General features: G+C 32.9%; 2 protein-coding genes across 5 annotated transcripts; one reads left to right on the forward strand and one right to left on the reverse strand.

Annotated features, from left to right (window-relative positions):
* Nucleotides 1-62: 62 nt before the first annotated feature.
* LOC122403842 (E3 ubiquitin-protein ligase RBBP6) lies at nucleotides 63-17288 on the forward strand. Of its 4 annotated transcripts, none has more exons than XM_043407600.1 (16): nucleotides 63-346; nucleotides 2435-2618; nucleotides 2711-2945; nucleotides 3041-3280; nucleotides 3408-3574; nucleotides 3665-4021; nucleotides 5002-5263; nucleotides 5446-5689; nucleotides 6018-6327; nucleotides 6393-6462; nucleotides 6550-6837; nucleotides 6897-7205; nucleotides 7293-7586; nucleotides 11457-11708; nucleotides 13761-13997; nucleotides 14345-17288. In XM_043407600.1, the coding sequence occupies exons 2-16, from the start codon at nucleotides 2453-2455 to the stop codon at nucleotides 16785-16787; spliced, it is 5874 nt and encodes a 1957-aa protein (XP_043263535.1). In that variant the 5' UTR covers nucleotides 63-346; nucleotides 2435-2452; the 3' UTR covers nucleotides 16788-17288. The 4 variants fall into 4 exon arrangements, with proteins under 4 accessions (XP_043263535.1, XP_043263538.1, XP_043263536.1 ...); XM_043407603.1 differs by having other exon boundaries at nucleotides 14351-17288; XM_043407601.1 differs by having other exon boundaries at nucleotides 63-325.
* Nucleotides 17289-17449: 161 nt separating this feature from the next.
* LOC122403843 (centrosomal protein 20) lies at nucleotides 17450-18532 on the reverse strand. The gene is made up of 3 exons (XM_043407604.1): nucleotides 18392-18532; nucleotides 17695-17904; nucleotides 17450-17624 (listed from the first exon to the last, which is right to left on the reverse strand). Exons 1-3 carry the CDS (start codon nucleotides 18417-18419, stop codon nucleotides 17488-17490), a joined length of 375 nt encoding a protein of 124 aa, XP_043263539.1. The 5' UTR covers nucleotides 18420-18532; the 3' UTR covers nucleotides 17450-17487.
* Between the last annotated feature and the right edge of the window lie 7164 nt (nucleotides 18533-25696).

The following is a 25696-nucleotide window of genomic DNA, read 5'->3' on the forward strand; positions in this document are numbered from 1 at the left end:
ATGGAAATAACATGTGCTATTGATTGTGCCATCTATAAAATCAGTTTGTTTCATCTCCACTATATCCGACTGAATTATATAGTCACTTGGTGTTTTTCAGTTTTACGATTGTAGTGTTTTGTTCGTAATGTCTCACTTTTATCAGAATCGATACATTCGTATGTGTACAGGTTAGATATCTGATGATTTCGAGATTTACAAACGATATTACAAAGGCATTAAATTTATCGTACCTAGCAACATGTCAGAAGTCGGGAATCATGCTTGTGCGTTCTCCATGAAAATACGTTTAACGCTTGCATTATTTGAATTTACTCATTTTGGAGTGAGTACTTGTAGTTAATAGGTAATAGCTTCATTTTTATTCCGATATGTATTTGTTAATCAACGTTCATTTATAACCTTCTCAATATTATTAACGTAATTTTAATTAGCTGATGTTGAGCGTCTTATTGTGTGTCTACTTTTACTAACCTATGATGACAAAAGAGGTCTACTTTTCAACATTTCTAAATGCGTAATATTCTGTACTTTTGTATCGATACTAACTCTAATTTATATCCCGTATCCTTTGTAAAATATCAGAGTATTTTTCGCATAAATATTAATATCGTTTTAAAAAATATTTCGTATGAAAAATTTAGAAATTCTATATATACATGTGTATATGTACATATATATATTCGTATATACGTAGTGTGTGTGTACGTTAATTCTGAATCTCCTATTTTAAAACAACATAATTCTCTTCTTTCTTTATTAAAAATACAAAAGATTTATTGGAACATTATATAATGTATATATATGATCAAAGTTGTTAATTTATTTTTTTTAAAAATATTTTTGTACTTTTTTATGTTTACATTTCTTGCAGTTTTTATTTCTGTAAAATTTCTAGTTTTATACTTATAAATATTTTTATTTCATAATTATGAACATCAATGCAGCAATACAATTATATTAGTGGTATGGATATTCAAAATTTTATTGAAAAATAACCTATTTCTATATTATTTTCACATTATTCATTATGTGTATTGTATTTTCATACTATCATATACAGTATAACCAATAAGATTAGAATCAGCAGCACAATATTTAGTAATAATACAAATTTTACTAATTTTATGTAACAATACAAATAAGTTTCCGATCATCCAGAAACTTGCATGTGTACGAACATGTAAATGTACACGAATGTTATCAAAATATAATATTAGTCTTTTATTTAAACTTTTTGTTACGATGAAAAGAGCAGAAGTGTTCATCGTTACGAATTAATAAACGAATGGATATCAATATGTCAACTTTTCAATTATCGTGTGACCTGTATATGGATTTTTCAATTTTTTTCAGCATAAAAATGTTCATAATGATTGATGTACGACCAAAATTCTATCAATAGATTTTTGTAGAAAATTGTCTACTTGTATGTATTATATTTCATATTGTTTCAAACGATACATGTAATTTAAATAACCAGTCTAATTTTCTGATGTTTTCCAGTAAGAAAGAAGCTTATATATTCCATAAAGCTTCCTTGTTACGGTCATAATGGTTGTTTCAAAATAAATATTAAAATTGTTAAAGAATTTTAAATACTAAGAAATCTGCTTTGATTTTTATTATTAAGAAATACATTCTTAATTATTTTGTTTACGCTACGTTACTTACGTTATTTATTCATATTATTTTGTTCTATTTTCACAAATTACCAAAGTTTATATGATAACATAAGTTGTTTAAGCTCTTAGGTATTATTTTATTTTAATTAACACGTTCACTGTCCCTATCAATAGGAATGGGCATCAAGAAATAGTAAGTCTGTTATATCAAGTTTAGCCTGACCCATATGCGTGTCATGAAACTCCTGAATTAAATTCATCTTGATCCACATGTGGGTCACTGAACAGTGAATGAAGTCCACAGAATATGAGTTAAAATTTTATTATCAATACAATGAAGAAATCTTGGTATTGCTCTATAAAACCTTGTCTTAATAGATCCTTCACTCATTGGTCAAAGTTTTTATACAATTTTTGCAGCTTTTGAGTAAACTCTTTCAGTGTTCTATCAGATTTTGCTTCATTCGTACAAAGTTTTGGTACTGGTAAGATATAGCGAGCAATTTTGTGAAATATTCGTAGAGGACATATAGATATCTGTAATCTTAATCACACTTTCCATTTTTGTAACATTATCTCTATGTCTTTATCAGAACATTGTAGCAGGCAGACAATTTTCTTATTAGAACAATAGTTAACATCTCAAAAATTAAGTATTGGAAGAATATGAAATCTTTAACACTTATACTCACAAAATATAAAACGAAAAATTGACTTTTTTGACTCTCTAAATAAACCTCACCCTTTAAATTTCTTTCGTCGATAATTACACATTTTGTAAAGTATTGTTTTTTGTTGTCTATTTACAGGATATATAAATAACGAAGATGTCGGTACATTATAAATTTAAATCCACTTTGGATTATGACACTGTGTCCTTCGATGGATTACATATTTCCGTAGCAGATTTGAAAAAGGCTATTTTCCATCAAAAGCGTATAGGAAAGAATACGGATTTTGACTTGCAAATAACAAATGCGCAAACTAAAGAAGGCAAATATCAAACATTCTTCAAAATTATAACAACTGAAATACATCTTATATGCTAGTAAGCAAATGCGTAATATTAAAATTACTTTTTTCAGATTACACAGATGATAATGCGTTGATTGCAAAGAATACTAGCCTTATTGTTGCTAGAGTTCCATTAACGGTGCAACAGAAACGATCGTGGGATAGAAATGAAACTCCTTCGTTCAGTAACTTAAAAGACGAAGCCAGTCTTGGTCGAGCTGTAGATCTTACTAGGCTCGATGGCTCTGAAGAAGATAAAATTCGAGCGATGATGACTCAGTCGACACAAGACTATGACCCATCAAAGTACATAAATTTACAAGCTGAATTTGTTTCGTAGTTTATATTGTCAACGTTTTATTTTGTACTAAAGTTTAATAAATAATAAATATCTTCGATAGTTACATGAAGATACGTGGAGCGAATCAAACTGGTGACGTACCTGCAAATTATCGTTGCTACAAATGTCATCAGCCTGGTCATTGGATAAAAAATTGTCCGCTTGGAATAAACCAAGAACCTATAGAAATTAAGAAAAGCACAGGTATTCCTAGGAGTTTTATGGTACCGGTAGAAGGACCACGAGTTCCTGGTGCTATGATGACGCCTACAGGTCAATACGCAGTTCCAGCCATTGATCAGTAAGTTTTAATACAAAAAGTAACAAGTAAAATCAGGTTTAAATTGTCAATATTCATCATAGTATTTCTAGCTGCGATAAACTGTATTTAAGTTTGATATTAATATCAGTATTTGTTGTATCTTTAGTCAAGCTTACAAAGAGGGGAAAAAAGAACGACCTCCATTCTCGCAAGATCCAGAACCCGCTGTGGAAAAGCCAGAAATTCCGGAGGACCTATTATGCAACATTTGCAAAGATCTTTTAACCGATGCAGTAATGATACCATGTTGTGGAAATTCATTTTGCGATGAATGTAATTTTTGTTATTTTGTATATTTTTTATTATTATCATTTAATGTAGTCCTTCAATACATTTTTATTACTTTTACATACTGTGCGATAGGTATCCGTACATTCTTATTAGAATCTGAAGAGCACGAATGTCCAGACTGTAACGAGAAAGATGTTTCGCCAGAAACGCTAATACCGAACCGTTTTCTGCGAAATGCTGTAATGAACTTTAAGAACGAGACTGGGTATGCCAAAAGGCAGACGTATAGACAGCCTATGCAAACGAACAGACAGCCTGTGATGCAAACGGAACAACAAAAAGCTGAACAAGCTTCGAATCAAATTAAAACTGTCCAAACAGCGAGTGCCACAGATACACCCTCTCAAGAATGTGCAGAATCGCAATCAGCAAATATTGAATCTGCTTCGCAACAATTTTCAGCCAGTAATATACAACCACAAGCAACAAGTAAGTACATATCTTTGTTTATATAATATTTTTCTTATATTTTCATATCTTTCTACACGAGGGAAAGCTTTTTTCAAGTATACAATCGGAATGATTTCTGCTGTAAAATCCAAAGTACGCCAAATTTCTTTATAATACTTGTATTATTAAACTATTACGTATTATGTATAATAAAATGAGTTTTTTTTATTTTATTGACACTTCTTAACTAATAATTTCAAATGTCTCTTCTTATTTGTTATTAGTTATTACTAAAACTGTATATTAGAAAGCTAAAGATTGAAAAGTGTAAATAATAATATAAGAATACTTAATTTGACTATTTCAAATCAAATATAAAACATGAATTGAATTGTACTAGTAGGAATAATTCAAGAAAACTAACTTTTGGGATAGTACTTAAATTTTATTTATGCGGAATGTTAATTATGCAAATTTATATTTAAAAATTGAAAAAATAATAAAATAGTACTTGACAGTATTTAACAGATGTAAAAATGTTAAAAACAAGCAGCTGTTATACTTGTTAAATAATTAATTGGTGGTTCCATATAAATAAATAGTAAATTAAAAAATCGATTTTGATTTGCGTATAAAGAGACGTATGAAAAAAGGAGGAATTATTTTTATAACGTGAATTTTTGTCAAAAAATTATTTTTTGTTTCAAGTCGCCGAATAGCGACGCCATTAAGGAACATATACGACAAATTCGGTTTCAATGTTTTCCTTGTCATAACAATATACATCACGATTATTTTGCAGAATTTTGACAAGTTTAATTATTGTAGAAACTTACGATATAATATAGTTCGTAAGCTACGTTCAAGTTTATTAAATCAGCTGATATTGTCTACACTTAACCTCAAATCAGAGATAGTTTACGGCAACGATGGGTGTAAAATTTAAAAATGTTCCGATGTTCGACAATATGAAACGGAACGTTCGGATCATTATACGACGTATTATTTATTTTTAATAGCTCTTCCTGAATCAACATCAGAATCTGATTTGCAAAGTGATTCCGTGACAAAGTTGACTACTGACGAAGAAACAGAGGTACCACCGCCTCCAGGAACAGAGCCGTTACTTCCAATACCTGCTATTGGCAGCTCACCGGAAAGGGACAGAGAAAGAAGTGATCCTCCGTGTCGTGAAAAGAAAGATCGTGATAATGAATATTTGGGAGAAAGACAACCGAGAGAACGCAGACGAAGCTTTAGCAGAGATGGTCATCGTGACAGGTAATAATTTTCTACCCAGAACATCAAAGTATGGTAGTTTTATCGAGTTATTAAATTTATAACAATATTTACATTACGTAAAACATGCTTGGTAAAACAAGAAATAGGAATTTATGATTATGATTATGATTTTGGCATCGATCTGTATCGTATTATTTAATTTTAATTATATCATTCTTTAGAAGTGGTGAGCGTGGTCGTAGAATGGAAAATTTACGACCAGTAAGTAGAAGACGGTCCTTGTCCCCTAGACACTCTCAGCACAGCGACTACAGTTCTCAGGGAACGCCATTGCCACATTTAATGAACCCACCTCCGACAAAGAATTATCAAGGACTGCCACCCGATGATGGACATTATCCATCCAGTATGCATTATGATAGCGCCATACGTAGATCAACTGAAGATCGTCCAGGCACTCCGACAGTAAGTGTGAAATATCTTATAATAATATGACAGAAAATATAAGTAAAACATATTTCACTGCATTTGTTTTCAACTCTCAACTGGTACGATATTTTATTGTTATTCGAATGGTATTACGGATGAATTTTACACCCACACACACTGTAATTATAAATGAAAACTATATTCTCTTTAAAACACAAGTTTATCTATAGAAAAGTTTAACTAATCATAATTTCTCTCCGTTGAACTTTCACCCATAAAATAAAAATGCTTTATAGAGTTTTTAAAGAATGTTCCTAGAACGAGTGAGATTTAATTGGTAAATACCAATTTTCATAATTTTTAGGTTGATGAACCACACTTACATGTGCCTTCTTCTGGCAACCAGCCACCTCTTTTACCTTTCCCACCAGGAGAAGATCGTATCCCACAGCCAAGCTATAATCAGCCCCCACCTAACGTACAACCACATAATCCGCCTTTATTACCAGATCCATACATGAGTCATAGAATACCAATATATCCTCATCAACAAGGATCTCACTATGGACCTCCAAGATATGAAAGACCTCCTTATCAGCAACAAGGATACAGACCATCGCAACCGCCTCGGAATTACAATGGTCCGCCACGTCCAATCAGGGGATTGCATCATCGTAAGTAACACACAAACAAACCTATTCGAAACATGTAAATTACATTATCCAATGTATATTTTCAGTTAGTTATAGAGGATTACAACCACCGCCACCTGGATTGAGTAGAAATATTCATAATGGCAATCCACCTGGGTACGTTTCTGTGTTTTAGTAAAATGGTATTGATAACGTCATCATAAGTAGTTAAATAAATTTACTGATATTGTTATTATTTTTTAGTATAATTGATGATCCATTAGAAGCTTTTGAACGAATGCTCAGAGAAAAAGACGAACGCGATAGGCGACTTGGAAAACACAGAAGAAGAAGTAGAACACGATCGAGATCTCGTAGTTATAGCAGGTCTAGATCACGTTCGTTTGGCCGTAGATCACCATTTCCGGCTCGTTTAAGTCGATCTAGAAGCCCTCCTTCGAAGAGAAGGTCCTCGAGATCACCACTACCTCTTAGAGTGCGAAGCCGCACTCCGAAACGGAGATCGAGAAGCGGAAGTTTCTCAATTAGCAGGTAAATTAAATTATTTCTAATATTTGGAATTAATGTTTCAAATGTGTAATCATTTACAGATCTAGATCGTATTCACGTAGTCAATCTCCCAGATTATCTTTGTCACGAGATAGAGACAGAGACAGAGATCGGGAACGAGATCGTGACCGTGATCGCGATCGTGATCGTGACCGTGATCGTGATCGTGATCGTGATCGTGATCGTGATCGTGAACGAGAACGAGAGCGAGAACGAGAGCGAGAACGGGATCGTGAACGTGAACGTGATCGTGACCGTGACCGTGATCGTGATCGTGATCGTGACCGTGATCGTGATCGTGATAGAGAAATACTTTCTAGATATCGATCACCAGCTAGATCACCTCTAAGGTACGTATACATGAAATGATTGTTTTTATTAGTTTACTTAAATTGAAGTTAACCAAGTCTCTATATAATAATAAATGATATTTTCAGATTCCAAAGAGAGAGGGATCGTGATAGAGAACGACCAAGATCGCGCGAGCCTAGGGAAGGATATAATAGTTATTACAATGATTCGCCAGCGCATGATTATCAATTCAGAGATCGAGAGCGTGATTTACCTCCTAGAGAGAGGCCAATACCGAGGTATCCGATAAGGAACCAACCAACTCAACATAACATACCACCTTTGCTGCCACATCTAGTCACTGGAGGTCACCCACCGCCGCTTATGTCATTGGGACCTCCGCCTACGGACAGGAAAGACTATTATGATTCCTACAACAGGTATTTCCGCCTCAATAGTACTTTAATTCATGTACACGCTAAGCAGACAGTCTACCGTATCTTATGCCGCTGTCCCGGTTAAGACCGCTCCGGAGTAATGATGAATGTAAATGAAAGCGAAATGAGAAGATTTATGGTGTTTAAAGAAAATGTGTATGCAAATACGTTTCTTAGATAACATATACATATATGTATATATATGAACATATGTATACATATATATTTACACTACTTACACATGCACGCACAGAAATAGTTGTATAAATTACCAAGTTAGCACATTGCAGCTTCAAACGAAAATGTAAGTAATTTCTTCTTTTTTTTTTTTTTAATTTTAATATATCATAAAATTGCAATAAAATATATCGTGTAATATGGAATATGTTATTATTTAAAAGAAAATGGCCATTGAAAGAAATGTGTTAAATTTGTTTTATTACAAAGGAAGAATATAACATTTATGCAACTATTTAAAGAAAGTTAAATCTTTTGCCGTCGTAAAGTGATATGTTAATAATAGTGTGCTGTGAGATTTTCTATTATAGATTGATACGAAGATAATATTAGGATGTAAAGTTTTTCTTTAATTTTCCGTACATGACTGGGAACCATTTTAATTTCATGCATCTGCATTTCGATAAATTGTTTGATTATCTAGTAATAATATATTATTATGTTTTATTGCTAAGTATTTTTGGTATCAAGGAGTTTGTTATGACAAACTGATTACGATTGCGATGAAGTAATTAGGATATAATCATTAATTTCGAAATCAATTTATTTGATTGTAAATAATATAACGACTGTTTTATAGATACGTTATTAATTTTCAAAGCAGTCGTTATTTTGTTTACAATCCGGCTCATGGATTTATAAAATCATTGCTGACTTGTTTCTTTGTAATTGTATTAAATGTGCATAAATCACTCATTAAACTTGAACGAAGATCTCACTGGAAATATGACAATAAAAGAAAACGCACGTTAATACTTTTTTAATTATTTATCGACTTGACGTACATACTCAATGCAAGTTAATACAAGGAGTGTGTGACCGGGTGCGTGTGCCTCTTTTTATACATACAGTATGTGTATTTTCTGTTGTATTTTTTTCTGTATTTTTATTAAAAAATACTGTGTATATTATGAACAAATTTCATAAAAGTACTTAGATAATTTTTGAAAATAATATTTCATTTCTCTGGATGATTCTCATAAATTTACCACTCTATTCATAATTTACACAAACTTTAGTACAACGATTCTCATCGTTGATAATAGACTTCGATTTTAGTTGAAATTTTATATAAAATCATTTTATCTGTTAAATGTGTTTCTTTAAGTTCTCTTGAAAATCAATAATATTTTTTTATAAAGAATTGTAAAGAAATTTTTGATAATCGAAATTCAAGTGACTCAGATTCTATTACGTGTAAATTATAAATAGAGTTGCATTTATTTTTTACGAATAGGTCCAGTTTTGTTTCTGAATTGTTGAAGTCCATTTCCACTTTAATGTACTTAATATTTTAGATGTCTATATTGGCAGTTTATTCCGCTTTGATGGAAATGTTTAAAATATTTTTATCAGATATTATTGTGTCAATACTATAAGCACCTCTAGGAGAAATTTTATTTCATACATTACGATACCTATTAATTACAGATATATACTACAAAACAGAATTAATGAGTTAGCGTATCGGAGGAATTACAATTAACAATGAAAAGGCTGGTGATATACATTTTAAAATGATATGTGCTTTTTTAAATAACATAATAACTCAGGTTTTACATGTAAATTGGAAAACATTTAATCGAAAGGATCCAACGTCTATGAAAACTAAATAAGATGTTTACGTTTGTTTATAACCTAAATACATAATTTACACATATTTGTAATCGATTCAGTAAATTACAACATGATCTTGTAATCTGATTTGATGAAATGATCTTGTCTTTAACGATCCTTTCTAGTTTTATGTTCTTCGATATAAATTCTGCAACTGTTGTCAAATTATCTTATGATAAATGTATTAATTTGCATCATCATGATTTAGAAAACTGATACAACTTAGAATTAAATTAAACATTGTATTATCCGTAATAATTTATCAATCCTTACTTACATAACTGAGCAGATAATTGAAATAATTATAAATCTCATTAGATGTTTATAACTCATTGATATAAATTCATGTGGTAGTATCGTTGAAAGTATCGATAATTAAAAATGATGTGCAAATGATGTTACACTAAATATAATCAGCTTATGTAAGTACGCCATTAAATTAGAAAAATTTGAAACAATTTTTTAAAACTAGCCAAAGAAACGATTAAGTTATGTTGCGTTAATAGTAATGGGACAAATGCGAATAGACAATTATGTCTCGCATTGTTTAGGAAGCTGTGATATATTTACAAAATTCTATCAAATTAAAAAAAGAATTTATTAGCATATTTATTAATTTTTACTGTGATATTAACATTTAGATTTTCATTAAAAGAATTATATAAAGTTCATATGAAACTAGTCCGTCATATGTGTTAAACATAATCATCTCGAATCGCTGTGCTTCGAGGTAAATTGTTGCTTTCACCAAAATAGGTTGACAATATCCAGAAATTAAATTACGTTTATACGTTTTGATACCTATGTAAACGCTGAGTTTTATACTTGTTTATAGCGGGATAAGTATTTTTAATACTGTATTTCTAAATGTTACGTTTCCCTTTAATATCATTATTGTATAAATTTGCAAAGAATGTAATTTTGTATACGCGACATAAGGAAATACTTTTATGAAAATAACACGAATACCTTTGTTCACATTCTTTTTTTTTAATTCGTTTCATTTCTATGTTGTTGAATGAATAATTTTACCATTTGCATGCATATAAGATATTATTTGTATGTACATGATGATATTTACGTTATGAAATATACAAATAACCAAAAAAAAAAAAAGTGAAAGAAGAAGAGAGAAGCAAGGAAAAAGTGTATATGGGAAAGGACCTGCTTTTGGAGATTGTGGAAGCTACCCAGCTGATTGACAGATCTGCATGGTTTCTGAATCAGGTGAATTCAGGGCCAAATCAACATTTGTAACATAAAAAAATACATTTCCTTTTGTCTATTTTCAGTGCTTGAAGTAAAAAGTGTTACAGAGTACGTTTCCTGCCCAAAATCAAAATTTAGATATATATTGTATACTATATTTACTGATTTGCTAGTATTTATATGGTTTGGTAGCATTTTTGGTGAGTAAATTTATGTAATATTAATGTTTGGACGAATACAATCGGTATAATTCTATATTTTTCATTGTATTCAAAATGTAATTGAAGTTATAAATGTTGATTTATTTATTTTTCGTTTTTAATGATATATAATAGACAGTAACTTTAATCTGTTGCTACTGAGTAATTTTATTTATTCATCTTTTCAGCTTTAGTATAATTTTCACACAGAGGTCTCAATTTTTCCATGGCAGTTACTTGATAAGAAAAGAAATAGACAGAATAGTTAGCTTAAATTTTATTTCACAACGACGTTTAATTTAAAAATAATTGTAACACTTTGTATTCAGAATCAAACACAATTTACATGTAATCAAACATGAATAATATATTTTTACGAGTATTTTTATTTAAAAGTACACAAATCTACAAAGTAATAAATACATTTAATGTAGATTTATAGGGAACAAATTAAATGTATAACAACTTTTTAGTTTTATTTTAAATTTTAATGATCTATAAATTAACAAGTTTACATGGCATTCATTTTTATAGTGTAAAACTTACATAATGCTTTATATAGTGACTAAACAAATATATTAACGTTATTTTATGAATTTTTTGTCAACAGGTATCCTGGACCATCCACGCAACGTTTTGGCAGTCCTTTACGAGACGTGCCCCACAAAAAAAGATTTGACGACGTTGCCCCCCCTGGTACAGAGGGTTACTACGATCTTTCACCACCGGGCGTTGAACATTCTGATAGATCTCTGCGCGATGATCGTGATCGACGCGTATTAAGGGAACAGGAAGATCGTGAACATTCCCTGAAGGATCATGATGTCGAAGAACGAGACAGACTATCTATAAGAGATGACAGGTAATTGAATCACATACTATAATCATTTTTAAATCTAATTTTCAAACAATATTAAGAAATTAATGAATTAATAAAGTTATATGGTTATTAATTTTAAATAATATTCAATAGATCCATGTAAAATCTCGACCCTTAATAGGGGATTCCAGAGGCCAAAATAAGACGAAAATCAAGAATACCAATTTGTTGATGGAGGCTTCGTTAAAAAGTTATTAACAATTAAATTGAAAACTTTCGAATTGTTTTGGAAAAATTATTTTCGGATGCGGGGGACAATTATAGTCATTTTTGGTGAATAGACATATCCCCGAAATGTTGCGCATTTTCGAGAAAAAAATTCAGAAAGTGGGCAAATTTTTTGACAAAATTGAAAACTTTCGAATTGTTTTGGAAAAATTATTTTCGGTTGCGGGGGTCAATTATAATCATTTTTGGTCATTACGCATACCCCCGAAATTCTACGCACTTATGAGAAAAAAATTCGAGAAGGTGTGAAATTTCTCGACAAAATTAAGAAATTTCAAATCATTCTGAAAAAATTATTTGTAGCTAGGGGGGTTAATTACAATCATTTTTGGTCAATAGACATACCCACGAAATCCTATCCACTTTTGAGAAAAAAAATTCATTACCAAATGTCTGACCATATATGCCTGATTCCACTGAAATTTCATGCGAATCTTTAAAACATCATAACTTCTGAACGGATTGGAGGATTTTAAAGTTAAAAAATGCAAACAACGCGTATTTTGGTGCAGAATACGTATACATTTCAAGAATATTCGAAAAGTTACTCCTTAACCACGTAAAGTGTGGAAAACACCCATAAAAATGGTCCAGTTTTCAAATGGTCGTATCTCTTACAATAGTGAATATATTAAATTGAAATTTTGGGAGGAAGTAGAGTTTATGGATACCTACAAAAATGTATTAAACAAGTTTTCCGTAGAGCGTCAAACAAAATTATTAAAAATCAGAAACGAATTTCTAAGAGAAATTGACAGGGGGGTAGGTGCCTAAATTTTTCGGCGCATTAAAAAGTTTCAAACCATTCTTGAAAATCTCGAAGACGCTAGATTTGTATAACTGGTATTTGTCAAGAGTATGTTTTATGCTTAGGTATTGGGGAAAAAATTCGAGAACATGTAAAATTTTTCGACGGGAAAAAAAAATTTCAAATTGTTTTGGAAAAATTATTATCGGTTGCGGGGGTCAATTACAATCATTTTTGGTGAATAGACATACCCTCGAATTCCTAACCATTTTCGAGAAAAAAATTCAGAAAGTGGGCAAATTTTTCGACGGAAAAAAAAAATTTCAAATTGTTTTGGAAAAATTATTTTCGGTTGCGGGGGTCAATTACAATAATTTTTGGTGAATAGAAATATCCCCGAAATCTTGCGCATTTTCGAGAAAAAAATTCCTTACCAAAAATCTAATTAGGGAGACTAAATTTAACGAAAAAAATTTCAAATCGTTTTGGAAAAATTATCTTCGGTTGCGGGGGTCAATTACAATGATTTTTGGTCATTACACACAACCCCGAAATCCTACGCACTTTCGAGAAAAAAATTCATTACCGAAAATCTAATTAGGGGGACTAAATTCAACGAAAAAAAATTTCAAATCGTTCTGAAAAAATTATATTCGATTGAGGGGGTTAATTACAATGATTTTTGGTGAATAGACGTACCCCCGAAATCCTGCGCATTTTCGAGAAAAAAATTCAGGAACATGGACAAATTTTTTAGCGAAATTAAAAATTTTACAATCCTTCTAAAAAAATTATTTTTAGTTGCGGGGGTCAATTACAATGATTTTTGGTGAATAGACATATCCCCGAAATGTTGCGCATTTTCGAGAAAAAAATTCAGTACGAGCGGAACTTTAAATGTTAATAACTTTTTAACAAAGCCTCTATTAATAAATTGATATTCTTCATTTTCGTTTTATTTTGGCCTCTAGAATCCCCCATTAAAATTTTTCCCTGATATAAGCATTACGTGGACACTGGTTGGGCAAAAAGTAATAAAAAGAATTATTTTTTTGCAGAGGGCGTGAACGCGACGATCGTTTGCGCGAAAGAGACGAACGAGATCGAAGAGTTTTAAACAGAGATCGCGAAGATCGTGAGAGACCAGCGTTATCCAGAGATCATGATGACAGACCGCGAGAAAAGGATGAACGCGACAGAAGGGAAAAAGAAAAAGAGCGAGATGACAGGCATAATACTCGTGATCGTAGAGACGACGACAGACATCTCGAGAAAAAAGATTATGACAAAGATCGGTGGGTATCTTTCTTAAATAACATTTTATACGTCGATGTTATGTGTAATACTTAATACAGAATGTCTTAAAATCCTGTAAAAAGTCAAAATATTCAACTAGTCTCGACAAAATGAAAAGAAGCGTGTTTTACCATTTCATTTACACTTAGTAAGTTCATCAATGACTCACGTAGTAATACACGCTTTAAGCGTTTGCAAACTCTTATATTTATTGATTTCAGAACGCTACACGATTTTCGAACATTTTTTCATATCTCAATGTCATAGAAATATAATTTTACATTATCGAGTTAGATTGATATAATTTTGTTGTTTAAAAATGTCAAAAACTGCTATGTTATTTCAGTTACAGGGATGAAAGGGACCGTCACAGGCAGGATGATAAGAGTCGTACACGCGAGAAGGACAGACGTGAAAGGGATTATGACGCTGAGAAAGACAGGGACCGACACGAGCGTTACGAAAGACGCTCCGTGGAAAGGAAAAAGACCAGGAAAAGTCCAACTCCTTACACGCAGAAAGGTAGGACAGATGCAAAAGATATATCACCGGAACGCATAAAGAAAAAGGAAAAGGATCACGAAGAGAAGAGCGAGGAAAAGAAAAAGGAGAAGAAACTCAAAGACAAGAAAAAGAAGAAGGACGATGAGAAGGAGAAGAAGAAGAAGAAGAAGAAGGACAAGAAATCGGGCCAGAAAGAGATCACGAAAGACGAGCCTATTAAATCTGCTGAGCACGAAGACTTGATGGTAGAGAATAAACAAGAGGTTATGTCACCCACGAAAACCGATGTCGTGAAACCTGGCAGCGAGGATGAAAATATTGATAATAGAATAGATTGCCTTCCTACGGATGTTATTATGGAAGAGTCGATCAAAGAAGAATTTGAAGATAAATCTCTAGCTATAAATCCGGAGCCTCCAGAATTTAACGAGACCAGTCCAGAAAGAATCGATCACACAGAATTTGGAACGAATCCTCCTAACCCTAATTTCAAACCAATCCCAGAGTTAAAATCAGAAATAAAACCCATTGATAGCCTTTACAGCGGACTGGACGATGCAGAAATAAATACTGTGATCACAGAGAAGTATTCTTTGCTGTCAGAGAACGAAACGGAAGATAAAAATACTCTATTGGTGGAAAAGTCGCCCAAAAAGGATGAGTTTTTAGCTCCCATGCCGGAACTGTCTAAATGGGAAAGAGACGATACCATAGAAAAGTCAGACGAAGTGTGCGAATCGCCCATAGAAAAAATACAACTGGATGAACCCAAGTCGACAAAAGTAGTTACGTCGGAGGTGTTAAAACGAGCCGAAAACGCAATTTTCCAGAAAGCTATTAACGCCATTAGACCCATCGAGATTAAAAAGATTAGTGAGAGTAGAAAAGTATTGTATCAGAATCCAGAGCCGAAAGTACTTGAAATCGAACCTAACAGAGAGCCAAGGAAGAGCGTGAACGTCACCATAAACGTTGGACGGAATGAAAGAAATGTAGAAATTACAGAACCGGTGAAGAAAGCTAAATTGGACAGGACGAAGTTTAAACCAGTCCCTGAGACTTACTCGCCTACAAGGCTTTCTGCTAAGGAAAGGCTGGGTGAAAAAGTGGAAGAAAACAAAGAAAGGAAAATCAGCCCTATTAAAAGTTTCCTGGATAGACGGGAGACGAAAAGTGAAACTCAGTCTAGAAGTCGATCTCCTAGAAGTGGCAGAGACAAGAGAATTTCTCCACTTTTAGATAGACGCGTTGATTCGTCATTGTCATTGTCAGGAAACGAACGCAAGGTGTTCCTCGATGATCGAAAACGGGATAATAAAGATCGAGGCGATCGTTCGAAGGACAGAAACGATTTTCGAAGCGAACGTCATGATATGAGGTCCGAACGAGATCCAAGAATTGATTCTAGAGGTGACTTTAGATCGGGTCGAAATGATTCTAAAGGTGATAAAATGGACAAAGATAGAGAGAAGGAAAGAGATAGAGAAAGAAGAGGGAGAACGCCAACCTGCACGTTTAAAAGAAGCGAAATTCCAAAGGTAGGTCTTATGAAAGGTAAAGACGACGAGGATGATAGAAGAAGAGATAAAAAGACGAAAGATGATAAGAAGAGGAAGAAAGAGCATCGAAGTAGAAGTAAGTCTAAAGAACATAAAAAACGAAAGGACAAGAAGCATAAAAAGGATAAGGAGAAGAACTTGGAGAAGAAGCAAAAGCATAAAGATAGTCTTGCTTTGAAAGAAAAGCCAGAGACTAATGAAACTAAAATAAATTATGAGAATCCTGAGCCTCCGGTTATAGAGTCTGTGAAGAAGCAAAGGAAGAATCCAAGACTTGTTTCCGATCGTAAGCGCAGTATGCTCGACGAAGCTAGTTTCGAGCCTGATTATAGTGCTTCAGATTCAGAGTCTGACGGCGAGGATGGGAAAATAATGCCGCTACCTGTCAAGAAACTAAAAATTGACGAGCCAGATATGGACAAGGAAGTTGAAATAAAAACTTTCAAGAAACGATCGAAGTCTACGAGCAGCGAAGATTCGTCCACCAGTTCGGACACTTCGAGCACCGATTCGGACAGTTCGGACGAGTCGCACAAGAAAAAGAAGAAGAAACACAAGAAGCATAAGAAAAAGAAATCTGTAAAAAGGGACAGCAGCTCGGATTCCGATTCTTATTCAGACTCGTCGGACACGAGTAGCGACGAGGAGAAACACAAAAAGAAATCAAAAAAATCAAAGAGTAGAAATAAACAGGCAAAGAAGAAGAAAAAGTCGAAGCACAAATGATATCGCTAAATGTCTGTGTTATTTAAAAGATTTAATTCTGAGAGGAACGTTTTTTTTTTTTTTTTGTTAATGCATTTTAATGTAAGATTCCCTACCAGAATTATTTAAAAATTATATGCACCAAAACAATATGAAACAAAGTAGATCTTATACCGTATTTATAATAGTTTAACAGTTGTCAAAGTTAATTTGAAACTGACATTATTGACTCATTACTTATTATTAATAGCCGGTACTTTTCGAATACAAATATTCAACAAAAAAAAGAAAATTATTTGCAAAGTGACGCGCGAACATTTAATTTGTTTTATTTAATTTTCAAATGTTATTAAGGCCTTTACGTATAATTGCCCGTATTTCAATTGCAACAATTAAACGCTGTAAGTAAATTTATTACAGTAAGTGATGTATATTATAGCATTCAGTAGATAATGATATCATTAAGCAATCTGGTACAATACTTTTAGACAGCAACAGCAGTTATATTTAAGATCTCCAATATCTCAGCATTATATTGTACTTTCGTAATGTAATGTCAATATGTAAGATGTCATGAAATAAAAAGATGAAATTCTTTTAACTTATTTTTATTCTTGTTGTATAAAACATTGTACACGTGTGAATGAAAATATGTGTTTAAAAAATTACAATTTCAATTAATACTTTTTAAATTTTAATTTGTAGATATAATTATACATATTTATGTATTTTTCAAACTCTTTATGGTTTCCAGTATGCTACAGAGCAAAGGTAAATCTTTGCTATTGTCGCTTTCCTGTACTCCTAGACTCTGTGCGAGTAAAGCTTTGTTGAGAGGTTGTTTTGACAAGTTGCATTCTAAAATACAACCATTAATTTTCATTTTTGTAATCTGTTGCGCAGCATGTTGAGCGGAAGTTTATAATACCTGATGTAAATACGGTGGAGCTATATTTGTACTCCATCCAATCTAAATATTCTCGCACAAGTTCGTTTAAAAGCATAATGTCTTGAGACGGCTTTGGAAGCTTTACTGTATTTCCTTTGTTCGAATTATCCAATAGTTTTATGACTTGCGTACACATCGCAGCTTTTATTCTGCCTAATTCTCCGTCGACTTTAAGCGATTCTCTTACAGCTACAGTGATAAATCGACTGATTGTAATGTTTCAAACGTTTTAAGGCAAACGATAAGTTACTTATTAATAATTTGAGGGAAATGTGTCATATATAGTATAATAATGAATATGTGTTGGTATTAATATTCAGTTTTTAATCCTTTTCCTCCTGTAATATTTATTTCATATTTTACGTTGATTTTATTAACTTAAATATGTACTGAATATTCCTTATTAAATACTATATAATTTAGATTCTTTTATATAGCTAATTGTGTAATAATAGAACTTGTATAGCGGTACTAATTACTGTGTAATCTAGAATTCGTTGGTTCCTAAATTATTTACAACAAAAATATTAATAATTCAGACATAGAATAGAAGTTTTTATATTTGAACGAAATGGTGTACAAACACAAATGAGTAATAGAAATTTATATGAACAAAATAACAAAACATCTCGCAATACAGACGCTTATAAATTACCAATGTTTAATTCATAGATACCATTTATTAAATCCTTTTCGGTCGCCATTTTTATTTCCAGATTTCTAGATAAAAACAAACTAAAGACGAAAGAAGTTAGACAAGAATAAATACGGGTAAATAGTGTTTGAAATGTTATTTTGTTTAAAATTGCATCATAAACAATACAAGATATAGATGGCTAAAAATTGAGAAATGATGGCGGTCGGTCGGGCAACTATTCTCTGAATTAGTATGATAGGCAAATAGGTTCTAATTGTGTGCAAATTATGTGAGTTGAGAAGTATGAATTATTCGCGTTTTTCTGTCGAGTTAAAGTTGTAAATAATTTGCATTAACTGTATAGTTCCATTTATTAGAATGAGAACTTTTTGTGTTTGGTTTTCCAGATCCTAATTTTGGAAATCAGGCCTCGATGTATCGTATGGTTGGTAATTAATTTGAATAATGTAAAAGTATCTTGATTTTAGAATGATATCGCCATCCATCAATATGATTCTAAAGTCAAGGCATTTACGTTGTTCTAATAAGTCTTTGTTCATTCGTTTTGTATCCGAGGCATCCCTCGGGTTCGAAATCCAAGCTTCGTGAAACTTCGGCCCTTCCCCCACTCCGCCGCCCAATTCGCGAGCGTTACCGAGCACAGCCGAAGGGCCGTCATTCGCGCTTCGAAAATTAACCTAGCAAGACGTGTCAAGACGTATCGGCGTCTCGCGACCGAGGTGCGTAATTCTAACCTGTTGATCGTTTCATTATTACTACTCGCGTTTTAATTACGATCTCTTGCAATACGACTTCGACTCAATCATTACTTAATTATAATAACCGTTTATATACTTTAATGCATCTTTATTTCGTTTCTGTTACAGTCTCTTATTGGAATTCGAAATACAAGACGTGTTGGCGTTTCGCGACCAACGAAGTACGTATTTCCAACCTTTTGATATTTCCTCATTGTTATCAATTATTGTTTAATTATGATTTAATTCGTATTCTATTTCTGTTGCAGTCCCTGATTGAAATTCGACGCCATGGGAAGTTTTATTGGCGCGTAAACGATACCATGATAGAGGGCAGGCAACTCGACAAATTTTGGAGGGAATATTGGTAACGTTTAAACAATTATAACAAAAATTAACATCCATATTAATATTTATACATTTTTATCGCTTAATCACGTTATTCGTTGCAAGCATGATCTTAATTTTTTAATCGGTCGTTGTTAAGATAAAATATTAAAATCATTAACAAACTTTTTATCTACTTCGATACATATCGAAGTATACAAAAATGGCGTCGGTAGATATGAACAATAAATTGGAATAATTTACATTTAACTGTATTCTGATCGCGATTGAATATTTCCGACTGTTATTTATTTAATTGATCGTTCATATTTCTTTATGAATTGTTGTAATTGCAATTTCCATATATATTTCGATACAAGTTTCAAAAAACGTAGCAACTGCGAAGTTGGAATATGCTATTCAAGCATAAATAACCAACGAACTTTAATTGTTGCAAATTTCGGAATATTCATAAAAATTACCGGATATTCTAACGTTCGATAAAGTAAACATAATCATGCTTACAACTCTAACTATGAAACATGGTGATATTTATAAATTGAGTAATTACTTGTACGTAATTATTTTCGTAGATAATATTTTATCGTTGAAATTCTCATTGAGAATATTTCGCCTTCGTGGCATTGAAAGTTTACGTGGCAAACAATCTATACAGTAGTATTAAGTAAAGCAGTATTTCTGTTGACGAACTTTAGTAAGAAGATGAAAAGAGAAAACCAGTAGGCTAAGCACAGGTGTGCTTGTTGTGTTTCTTGTTTCCTGTCCTTTTCTTTCCAGGAAATTTGTTGGCCGCGCGCAATGCGGCCCGGTAGATTCAGTGATTGTGCGTAGCAAACAAGTTTGTTTCTCGGGGCAATGTGACCCCGAGCACGTTATCGTTCACGGTGTTAGGCAAACGCGAGGATAGAAGCAGTGTTTTCCTACGCAAATTAAAATTATTTCAAGAGCATCGTGGCTCTCCTTGTTTTCTCAATCGCGATAATAGAGTCATTTGTTCGCCGATTTCAATCTTCGGTCGCGGTAATCTAACTTAATACTTTCCAATCGAATTAATTATTTTTTCAATTTGAAATTTAAACTCATCGTTACCGGAATTAGAGTCAGTGCATCACCGAAGAGGATTATTTGACGATGCTTCACGAGCAAACAATGTAAGTATAAATTTATACTTTGAAATTTTTAATTTAAAATCTCTACAGTTTTAACAATTGATTCTAATTGTTTTCTTATAGTTTTCTTACAGTTTCTGAACATGATCCTGGGAACCAGTAGCAGTATCCGGGGGGGTATCGGGCGGTGGACCACGAGCGAACAACGTAAGTATAAATTTATACTTTGAAATTTGTTAATTAAAAATCTCTATAATTTTAACAATAGATTATAATTGCTTTCTTATTCTTTATAGCAGGACCATGCAGGGGGCTTTGATGACTTCCACTGGGCAGCAGCAGCATCATTATGCAGTCATCCCAGAGGCACAAGTTCATCATTTGTGAGTCGCATGCTATTTGTGTTCCTCTGGTCCCCAATCATGTTGTAGGATGAAAGATCCGAATCAACACGGGTGACCAGTTGTATACTTAGTATTTGTGACGAGTTAAGTGACCGCGGGTATGAAAAATACCCATGAGTTATATTTCTTTAGTGCAGGCTAGGGTCTTCTTGCACTCGCGTTTTTTAATGTTACCAATAAATATTACACAATTTTTATAAAATATATGAAATGTTTTTATCAACGTTATATGAATTATATAATTGAGTAGAATATGAATTAATATAATGTGAAAACATTATTCAGTAAAATATCTTACATTATTAGTATAATTATTAAATATTCGTTTTATCAATTAATACATCATATGATGTATTTCACGTGCAAGAAGGCGTTTCGCGACTGGTCGATTTTCAACTCAAAGGAACATGTATATTAATTTCATCTTTTAACAAATTTACTTTGACGACAAAATCGACCAAGGTTAATTTAATATTTTGAATAATAATTTAACAAATTCATTTCAATTTGCAAAGTAAATTATTTTGTCATGAAATCTTTATTGAAGTCTTACATTTCACACAATTAAATTTCAGTCACAAATTTTTCTTGAATAATAATATCTTTCAATATTAATGTACTCTGTTGTTGATATATTACATATAACAAGTCGAGTCATTTTAACTGAGAATAGATACCGTTTAGTTAATTATTAATAACCAGTTTTTCTAGTCAGGATTTTCAGGATACTTTTCCGTGTTCGTTGCCTAAGTTCATGCACATGCCCAGGTGTTATTTGCACGAGCGAAGGCAACGGGGCACGATGACTTAGTTTGTAACATTTATAATAATAATTTATGTGTGCGACTGACAATGCTAGTGTATCGTGCACGATGTACTCTCCACATATGTGTGTTTGTGGTTAGGATGTGGAAGTGCATCGTATCAAAAGTTTATTACAATTTAGATACAGAATTTTTTAACATTAGATTCATAACAATCATAGTAGTAATATTAAACTTATAGTTATTATTTACTTGGCAATTGTTCGTATTGCATATGCGTCAATAATATTGTAAAATGCATAATGAATTTTCAATCTTATATAATCATATATAGAGTATATTTTAACAAAGACTATATCAGATATATTAAAATGTTTTACATAAATAATAAAAGTACGCAATGGGCACTAGCTTTGTCAGTCGATTCCAGAAATGGTACGTACATTTAGAGTATGAATGAGATTGTGTCCGGGTGTCGGAGGAACCCCGGGGAGTCCTCTCTAGTTTAGGTCGCGCCCGGACATTGTGAATGAGAACCGTGGAGTGTTTGTTTGAGAAACTGAGTTTTGCATTTTTTTAAATATAGGGTTAGGTAGGTAGGTAACTTATTCTCTGGTGTGTGTGTTTTAAACCTAAGTAGGTAGGGTCAGGGCAGGACTGTCCACATTAGTTACTCGGGTAGGCGCGTTTTCGCGTGGCAGTTCTGTTCCTGTAGTTACGATTTCGAGAGTAGAAATTTTGCTGATTCAAACGGTGTACTTGTGCTGTTTGTTTCGGCTTTATTTTCGACTCCTCGAATCGCGCGACTCTTAAAGTCGCTCTCTCGCGTTCGCGGTCGTGATCAGGTCCCTTTCGAAACGTTCGTCCCCCTCGAGATTCACCACGTATGCTCTTGCAACAATTCGTATATTGTTGGAAGACTACGTATTGCACAAAATCTCGAGCCCGGTCTTAAGTAAGTTTCAGGCATCGGCAGGACCGCCGAAGAAAGAAAAGGCTCTCAATGAGCCGAAGAGGCCCTGACAAACTGTTTCAAGAGTGGGCTACAACAAATGGCTTTTCATCTTCATTTTTGGATGAGCATGGAAAGTCATTCCTATTACTACTTTGTCACTTAACTCGTCTGTAGTTGTAGTTAGTTTATTTTTCTGGCTGGCTCGCGTATGCATGTACCTGATGGTACATGATTGCACCATACATGCCAGCCATCCCTCCCCATAACTCGCGGTTATGATATACATAGAGTTGCGAATATCCAACAATCGCGTTTGCTTTTAGAGTTGCGAATTGTTATTTTTCGCGTTTCCTTTTCAGGGTAGTGTTGCGAATAATTACCATTCGCGATTGTTTTCATGCAAACTTAGGTACCGGGAGTTTGCTTTAAAAGTAGCGTTGCGAATTATCGATAAACGCGATTGCTCGTAGAGTTGCGAATTACCATTTTTCGCGTTTGCTTTTCAGGGTAGTGTTGCGAACAATCACGATTCGCGTTGCTTTTTTACTCTTTTATACATATAATGGACATCAACCGCGTTTGCAATTTTCATGTTATAAATTAGCGTTGCGATCTTGATCAATCGTGCGATTTTTTCTTTAGAGTTGCGATATTTTCAATGCCCAAATTCTACCCCAATTGTAGTAATAGAAGTAGTTAGTTTATTTTGTGGCCAGTACATGTGTATGTACATGTACCAACAGCCCCTGATTAAAGTTAGAGTTGCGAATAATATACAATGTTCGCGTTTGCTCGTAGAGTTGCGAACAAATATTTATCGCGTTGATATATTAGTGTTGCGACTAAACACGATTCGCGATTGTTTTTATGCAAACCTAGGAACCCGGGCGTTTGCTTTAAAAATAGCGTTACGAATTATTAGTAAACGCGATTGCGAATTAGAGTTGCGAATTACTATTTTTCGCGTTTGCTTTTCAGGGTAGTGTCGCGAATAATTACCATTCGCGGTTGCTTTTATTCTTGCAAGTCGCGTTTGGAATTTTTCTATTATAAATTAGCGTTGCGATTGTTGATTTATCGCGTTGTTGCCCCGTAGTGTCGCGATATTTAAAACGTCAAACTTCGTCCCCATATGTGCCACTCTGTTGTAGTTTGAAGTAGCTTGATGTAGTTAGTTTATTTCGTGCATGTATGTTTGTAGCTACAACCGAAGACGCCAGCACCTGATCCATCACTTTTGGGCAACGCGATTTGCATTAGCGTTGCGAAACATAAATATATTTCCATCAAAGATAGATTTGCGAATATACAATAATCGCGTTTGCTCGTAGAGTTGCGAATTCCTATTTTTCGCGTTTCCTTTTCAGGGTAGCGTTGCGAATTCCATACGCGATTGCTTTTATTCTTATTTAAGAATAGCATTGCGAATTAACCGATCGGTTTGCTCTTAGCGTTGCGAATTACTATTTTTCGCGTTTACTTTTCAGGGTAGTGTTGCGAATAATCACCATTCGCGGTTGCTTTTATTTTTATAAATCGCGTTTGGAATTTTTCTATTATAAATTAGCATTGCGATCTTGACTTGTCGCGTTTTTTATCAATTAGAGTTGCGATCTAATGCCCAAAAGCTGGCCAAAACGCTGGCCACTGCACCAGGATCATCGAGAAGCAAGATGGGATTCTGCAAAGCCTCGAATGGCTCAACGTCGTTATTAAAATTAGTGTTGCGCATGATTTAATATGGGTGCACGCGATTTAATTAATAAAGGAACCCTGTGTGGTTCATTTTACGAATAACAAGCACCATTCGCGTATAGTTTTTTATTTTATAATTTAGCGTTGCGAAAGAAAGAATGGTCCACTCACGGGTTGTTTGAATTTAAGTCGAGTGGACGTTTATTACAACTATTTGTAATATATCTTTTTTTTATATATTTCTCAAAAGAAATACTGCTTGAAACTACTATTGTAAATAGACCAATTGTTTTATGTGAATGTATTTTTATCACAGATTTGTGATTCCTTTAAAAGTGCTATATTATGATTAATTTTATTATAGATTGAAATTATGATTCCAATATACTATATCTATATCACTAATTGTTCATTTTTAGAGTTGGTAATTTTTACGGGATATAATAACCTTTGCAACCCAGTTGTTATTTATAAATAGTGAATTTTTTATAAATATTCTGTATTCTTTGCATAAATCAAAGTTTGTTCGCGATCGTTGTTTTAATCGATGGAAAATAGAATGCTTGCATCAAATGGGTATGCAAATTGCAATTCGATATTTCATATTGAGAGTTCATTTCCGCGCAGAATCGACATTTTCGTTCGTTATTGCTTTTTATCTAATTTAGTTTTTAGTACAGTAAAATATAATTATTTCAATGTATACGTCTTGAAAAATTTTTTATTTGATAAACGAAACGTAAAATAAAATCTACGGTAATGAATAAAATTTCCAATCTATTTCATATTTATCTTAACATTGAGACGAATTTAACATTTAATTCAATTTCAATTTATGTTTTTAAACTTTTTTATATCAATTTTTACTCGTGGAAGCTTTAGTTCAAATATTAATTTCATAATATCACTTTTACTATCTTGACGGTATATAATTATTTTTTTCTGTGTTCATTAATACACTTTCATTTCAGCTATTAATCCTTTGAACAAGTTCTTGTTACAGAATATATAATCATTGAAGAATAGAATTGGAAATGGTACACAGATTCCATCTTGATCGCTCTTACAGAAATATTTCATACAATTCTATTTATTCTCTGAGTTTATGTTTCAGGGAAACATCGTGGGATTAACCAAGATGCCAAGAAGAAAGTATCTTTTCATATTTCTTTGTTTTATATGAGTTACATTTATTGGATATGAGTTTTTGTTTCAGGGAAACATCGTGGGATTGTCGAAGACACCAAGCAGAAAATATCTTGTCATATCTTCGTTTTGTATCGGTTATATTTTTCGTATATGAGTGTATGT

Source organism: Colletes gigas, unplaced genomic scaffold (genome assembly GCF_013123115.1).
Source record: "Colletes gigas isolate AHSC1104 unplaced genomic scaffold, ASM1312311v1 Colletes_gigas_Sc00078, whole genome shotgun sequence".
Taxonomy (NCBI): Eukaryota; Metazoa; Arthropoda; class Insecta; order Hymenoptera; family Colletidae; genus Colletes; species Colletes gigas.

Coding starts and splice junctions, on each gene's coding strand:
- LOC122403842 (XM_043407600.1), top strand. CDS start 2,453: ATGTCGGTACATTATAAATTTAAATCCACTTTGGATTATGACACTGTG. Junction 4,022..5,001: donor TATACAACCACAAGCAACAA/GTAAGTACATAT, acceptor TATTTTTAATAG/CTCTTCCTGAATCAACATCA. Junction 13,998..14,344: donor AAAGATTATGACAAAGATCG/GTGGGTATCTTT, acceptor ATGTTATTTCAG/TTACAGGGATGAAAGGGACC.
- LOC122403843 (XM_043407604.1), bottom strand. CDS start 18,419: ATGGCGACCGAAAAGGATTTAATAAATG. Junction 17,905..18,391: donor CGAAAAGGATTTAATAAATG/GTATCTATGAAT, acceptor TTATCACTGTAG/CTGTAAGAGAATCGCTTAAA. Junction 17,625..17,694: donor CTCCACCGTATTTACATCAG/GTATTATAAACT, acceptor GTTGTATTTTAG/AATGCAACTTGTCAAAACAA.